This window comes from Galeopterus variegatus, unplaced genomic scaffold, assembly GCF_000696425.1.
Source record: "Galeopterus variegatus unplaced genomic scaffold, G_variegatus-3.0.2 Scaffold762, whole genome shotgun sequence".
Taxonomy (NCBI): Eukaryota; Metazoa; Chordata; class Mammalia; order Dermoptera; family Cynocephalidae; genus Galeopterus; species Galeopterus variegatus.
Window position 1 is genome coordinate 436,342 of NW_007726873.1, and position 6,488 is coordinate 442,829.

Here is a 6,488-nt window from a genome sequence, read left to right on the forward strand (position 1 = left end):
GAAGGATCTGGGAGGAGAAGCGGAAGGCTGGAGTCAGAATGGGGCACTGGGATGGGCACGGCCTGCCCAAAGGCCTCCTGGACAACAGACAGGATAGGCAGCCTGGGAGAAGGAGCCCAGTCTAGTGTCTCCCAAACCCCACCACAGCCACTCCAGGCCAAGAAGTCCAAGCTGTGCCCAGAGGCCACTCAGAGGGAGGGCCTGGTCAGACTGCCCAGGAGGGCTGGCGAGTGCTCCAGGAGGCGAGCGGGTGGGCTGTTCGTTCTTGGAAGGGCTCATTAATGAAAACCCCTGAGCCTGACCACCTGGGGGAAAGGCTCACCATTCCCATGTGCAGCTGATAAGGGCCAGGAGATTCCACAGTTCAGGTAGTTCCCCCGCCTCCTTGGCGTTTTGTGGTCACCATTAATCATTTCCTCTAACTGTGTATATAAGAGCTCTTTTGCCAGTGAGCCCAGTACTCAGAGAGAAAGGCTAAAGTCCTCAGGAGGATGTGGCTGCAGAACCTGCTTCTCCTGGGCACTGTGGTCTGCAGCATCTCGGCACCCACCTACCCACCCAGCCCTGTCACCCGGCCCTGGCAGCATGTGGATGCCATCAAGGAGGCCCTGTTCCTCCTGAGCCACAGTAGTGACACTGCCACCGTGATGGTGAGTGAGAGAGAGAGCACTGGCCTGTGCCTGGGCCACCCCTCTGGTCTCAGACCAGTCCTATCAGCTTGATAACATGACATTTTCCTTTCCTGCAGAATGAAACTGTAGAAGTCGTCTCTGAAATGTTTGACCCCCAGGTAGGATGCTTCTCTCTAACATCTCTTTCCAGAGGCCTCTGCCCTGGGGGGCTCTATTTTAGATGGATCTCTACAGGGTTGTCCACTTTCTCTCCAGCCAGCTGGCTGCCAGGAGGAGAGGGGACAGAGTCTGGGTGCTCGAGAGGCTACTGGCCTTGCCCCTGTGGCAGTTACGTGAGCTCCTTTATTAGTGAGCAGCCAAGGGCAGACCTAGCATTCAAGGGCAAGGGGTCATCAGGGGACAGGTGGGAAAGTGAAGATCACCTCATGAGGCAGGTTGTGGGCTTGGAGTACCACTGTACCCTGAGACCAAGCCCTGTGGAGACAGGGTGCTGACTGCAGAGAGGCACTGAGGGGTTTCGGGAGCAACCCTTGCTCACCACCCTGCCCTGCTGCCTTCTCCCTGAATGGTAGGATGAGAGTGACCACCTTCCCTGTGGGCTGGGACCCTCTGGTGATGCCAGGCTAAGGGAATGTGTTCCTGCCAGCTCAGAGTGGCCTGAGCTGGGCAGTGGGGAGAGCAGGCTCATGCCTGCAGTGGGCAGGGCAGTGTGTGTGGCTGGACCCAGCCTGAGATTAGTCGGGAATCATCCTACGCCCATCCCAAGCCCTACTCCTGGGAGACAGGGATAGGAAGAGGAATGAGTGTCGGGGAGCATGTCATTTTCCACCGTGGCCACAGTTCACTGAGGAACGACATTTCCACAGGAGCCGACATGCCTGCAGACCCGCCTGGGGCTGTACAAGCAGGGCCTGAGGGGCAGTCTTGCCAGGCTCAAGGGCCCTTTGACCATGATGGCCAGCCACTACAAGCAGCACTGCCCCCCCACCCAGGTGAGTGCCCACAACAGGCCCCAAGCAGGAAGGTCTAGGAGGATGGGGACTGGGTGGGGAGAGAGCCTCTGATTGTGGCCGTTCAGGGCTCCAAAGCGTTTCTGTGTCAACAGATTTGTAATGATGAGCCCCTCCAGAGAGAAAGCAGCCGGCCCATTTTCATCCCTAGAGTGCTCCCTAGTGGGAGCTGCTGCTGTCCTTTTTGTTATTGTTGTGACCATTAATGAGGTCAGAGGTGAGGCAAACCCAAGGAAACTCAGGGCCTGCTCAAGGTCCAGAGGAAGTGCCAGGGCTCAAAAGCCACCTCCCCACAGGACTTTCCCTGGGCTCCATGTCAGGGGTGCCAGGATTGCACAGAAGCAAGGAAGGGGGCCTACCTGGAATGGACAAAGACATCGGATACTCCTTTCTTCCTATGGAAAGGCACTGAGGTCTGTGGCCTTGACTCCTGCTCCTTCTGCGTGCCTGAAGACGACCTCAGACCAGCTGCTCTGCCCTGGCCCCAGCCAAAGAGGCCACGGTCTGACTGCCTCCAAGACTAGCCTCAGCTGGCACTTTGTCAGGCCTCTGGCCCCCGCTGCCACTGGCAGAGCTGTGCAACCCTTGGGTAACACATGGGTGGCCACAGTGTCACCCGGCCGAGGTTAGTGGGTGGGCCGCAGATAGGCCTTCTGGCCTCTGAGTTCTAGGAGGCAGCTCAGACACCTGCTGGTGCTTTCCCCGTTACACTTTGCCTGGACTCAAGTGGTATTTTTTTTTTTTTCTTTTTGTTTTCTTAAGGAAACTTCCTGTGCTACCCAGACTATCACCTTCAAAAGTTTCAAAGAGAACCTGAAGGAGTTTCTGTTTACCATCCCCTTTGACTGCTGGGAACCGGTCCAGAAGTGAGGCAGGCTAGGCCAGCCGGCCAGCCCTGGGAGCTCACCTCACAAACTGCTGCTCTCTCATCCTAAAAGAGCCAGAAACTCAGGATCTTCAATTCGGAGGGACCAAAGGGCGGGCCACAGCCACAGTGGGGGTGGCATGGACCTGTCCTGGGCCACCTTGACCCTGATAAGGGCATGGCAGAGGAATGGGCAATGCTTTATACTGGTAGGGATCAGTAATATTTATTTATATTTTTATATATTTTAAAATATTTATTTATTTATTTATTTAAGTTTATACCCCATATTTATTCGATGGGTTTTACTATAATAATAAATTATTAAAAGTCTGCTTTAATTTGTGCAGTTTTCCAGCTTATTTTCAACCATGAACAAGTGCCGGTGGTGCCCCTCATCTCCAGGGGCAAGGAGGGGAGGACGCGGGGAGGTGTGGGAAGGGTGGGGGGCCTTCCGGGGTTGGGCACTGTCTGAGGGGCAATGCTGTCAGGGCAGAGAGGAGGAGAGAGCCAGGCCTCGGGGCAGCATTCTGCACACCTGATGCTCCAGGTCTCTCACCCCAGAAAGAGGCTTTCTGGAAGTCCAAGCAAGCAGCCCGGTGAATCTTGCCCCAGAGAAGAGGCATCATCCTTCCTGGGGCGGCGGGGGGTCGCCTGGTCACTGGCTGAATAGGCCCGTCCTGGCATCAGACAAAACATCTGTGCCCCTTAGAGGCCCTGGACCCCGGGCCCCACAGCCTGCCCCTCAAACTCAGGGCTTCAAGGACTCCCCAGGTAAATCAGCAAACAGACTAAGCGTTCGAGGAAAAAGAAACCAAACCACAGGGGTCAGAGCTCAGCATAATTACCAAACTTTCCCCAAAATGGGTGATCTTAATCTTTGAGAGTCAGAAAGTAAGTTCATAATTTGTTGGTACATGGTTCTAGTGTAACATTTTTCTGAACTGGTTTTTATTTTTACGTGAAGTTTTGAATCCAACCAGGCACTTCCCCCTAAAATCTATCGCCTTTGGGCTGAGAAAAAAACAGCCCTCCTTCTCCTTGCTTTGAAGGCTGTACTGATGGCCTTGTTCCTGAACCTGTTCTCCTGTGTCCCTCCTGGAAATTCTGATGAAGTCAATGTGTCCTCAAGTCTTGGGTGGGCAGCAGGGTCAGCCTTCTGCTTGACGGGTGGGCCTGGGGAGCTGCCGGGTGCTGTCTGCAGCTGCGTGCCCACCACCCTACTCGTCTTCCCTCCTCTAGCCAGCACCTGCAGGCACCTGCAGACAGTGCCAGTCCTGGCCAGAGCCCTGCCCCACACGCAGGCATAAAGGTCATGACTCCAGATGTGATTACAAATAAAAAGTCTTAGACCAAGCCTGAATACCAGCAAAGACGAGAATCCATGAAGTGTGCTGTGATCATTGAAAAAAAATGCATGAAAAGCACATCTTGCCCAGAGATAAGGTCCTCTCTGTCTTCTTTGCAAGTTGGTGATGACTGATAAGAGGTTTAGCATTTCCTTAGATTTGCATATATAGGTACCCCTCCCCACAGAAATGCTGCCAAGCCCAGGGCTCCGATCGGCCTGCGGCCACCTTCATATAATACCATGCACCTGTATGTGCTCCTGGTTTGTGTGCTCTGGGGGTCAGAAAGCCATTCTGCCCCAATGAAGGTAGCCACTGTGTCTCCCCACGAAAATCACACGGCAATCTGTGCTGAGATTCAGAAAGAACTTTCGGCTGACAACAATACATACAAGGTAAGTCTGGGTCTTCATCAGATGTTACTGTGCTTTCAGTGGCCCTTTGTGTTTCTGACCAACTTCTCTTGCTTCCAGGGTTCCTTCAGTAGGCCCCAGAACACCAGTGAGGTAAGGTGTGGCTACCTCTCTGACCGCATTTGAACAGGGAGAGAGGGATCACCCCTGTCAGCACCCAGGAAGAGATTAGAACAAGGCACATTGGAGTGAGAAATCTGGGGAAAGGGCTGACAGCTTGAGGAGAGAGACTCCAGTTCAGCCAACAGATGGACCAGTGGCCGGGTCCTGGGATTTGCCAGACTCTTCAGCCACCATTCTAGCACAGCCCTGGTCCTTGGGAGGTACCTACCAGACACCCATTGCCTCCATTGTATAGCCTGCAGGGCTCACAGGTCTCCTGTGGAAGAATCAGTGGGGCCTGATCATGCACCCAGGGTTCTGTTGGCCAGGGTGACCAGGGATGGATGAGGTCGGGGCTTTCAGCTGGTGTCCTGCTGTGTACCACCATCATCCCAGGGTCCCCAACCTTATTTCAGGAGCTCTGCTATGGGGAGTTTACGAAGAACTTCACCTCTACCCTGAAGAATCTCATTACAAAATATAACAAGCAAGACCATCACATAATAAAGGTTTATAAGGACATGAAAGAACTCACCAGAATCTGCCCAAAGCTGAAAGTAAGTGGCTGTTCGCTCATAGGGGAACCTGAGACATCATCTCCCTGCACCACAGCCAGGGGCCCAGCAGGGCAAAGGGCTTCTTATGGACCCCTCTTGCCACTGCAAGGCCTCAGTTGGCTATTCTCCAGGACTGTCTCCAATTTAAAAGAAGCCCGCTCACTGACAGGCGATGGAGGGTGGGGAGTGGAAAGCTGGGGGTGAGGGAGTATCAATTCTGGGGTTCTGGGGGTTTCAGTCCGTGCGCTCTGCCAAGCCCCCATGCCCAGGGGCAGTGTGGGGCAGGTCCGAGACAGGTCAGAGCAGGCTGGTCAGGGACTCAGCCTAGGGAGAGGGAATGGCCTCTCAGTGCTGACCCCAGCCAGGCAGCGAGTCCGAGCTTGCTCCAGCTCGCCCTGTCCTCGAGACCTCTCCTGGACTGATGACCCCCACTGGGAGCCCATGATGGGAGGGACGGGTGGCAGTTTAGGGGAGCATATCAAGACAAATGCTCCTCCCTCTTTGCCCACTGCTTACACAGTCCCTTGTGTATTCCCACTCTGTTTGTTCTCGTGTCCCTGTCCTGGACAGCTGTGGGACCTGCTTCTGCCCTGACGGCTCCGTCCCCAAGGCTATGGGTGGTCCTCAGACCCTGGGCCCTGCTATCACCAAGCAGCCCCCAGGGCTCTTCCTAAGACAGAGGAAGGCCTGTCCCAGTTACCTCCTAGGGAGCGGGGTGGGGGGATGGGGGTGGGTGCTTACAAGTCCCTTGTGGCTGGGAAGACAAGAGTTTGCTTTTATTTACTCTTTTTTTTTTTTTTTTTTTGTTCCCAGTACCATTTATTGATGTGGCAGTCTTTTCCCCAACATACGTTCTTGTTGTCTTTGTCAAAGATCAGTTTGCTGTAAGCATGAGGGTTAATTTCTTGGTTCTCTATTCTGTTCCATTGGCTTGAGTGTGTGTTTTTATGTCAGTACCATGCTCTTTTGGTTACTGTAGCTTTGTAACATAATTTGAAGTGAAGTAGTGCTTTGCCTCAGGCTTCCTTTTTTTTTTTTTTTTTTGCTAAGATGACTTAACATGTGTATTTCTTATTTAGCCAACAGACTCTCCAAAGAACTGTACTATTGAGAAAAGTGATTTCTCCAAGTTCAAGGAAGCCTTACAGAGTGTTATCATATCCATAGAAGGCTGGAAATCATGTAAGAGGACCTAGGGCAGCCTCTGGGACTCCATCCCCTCATGGGGTTAGAGCTGCAGGAAATGAGATTGGAGGAGCCTCAGAAGCAATTTACTGCCGGGGTGGGGTGGGCATTTGCTGGCCTGGGCCAGGAGACAAGGCTGTGGGTGGGTAATGGCGGTGGCGGTGCCTAAAGACACGCTTCTGTAACCAACACATCAATAAAGCCCAGGGTGTGGAAACGCTGGTGAGTGAGAGGCATGAGCGTCCAGCCTCCTTGAGGCCCCAGCAGACTGGAAGGGTAGGGGGTGATGGCTCCATAACTGGGCTCCTGACCTGGGAGACCAGGGGTCTCTCAGGAGAAGCCTCTGGCCCAGGATGGGGTGAGTGGGACCCCCAC

The 6,488-nt window shown here is 53.8% G+C and overlaps 1 protein-coding gene across 1 annotated transcript; it reads left to right on the plus strand.

The window, feature by feature from the left end:
- Positions 1–209: 209 nt before the first annotated feature.
- CSF2 (colony stimulating factor 2 (granulocyte-macrophage)) lies at positions 210–2,546 on the plus strand. The gene is made up of 4 exons (XM_008572178.1): positions 210–650; positions 749–790; positions 1,499–1,624; positions 2,405–2,546. The coding sequence occupies exons 1-4, from the start codon at positions 492–494 to the stop codon at positions 2,510–2,512; spliced, it is 435 nt and encodes a 144-aa protein (XP_008570400.1). The 5' UTR covers positions 210–491; the 3' UTR covers positions 2,513–2,546.
- The last annotated feature ends 3,942 nt before the right edge of the window (positions 2,547–6,488 follow it).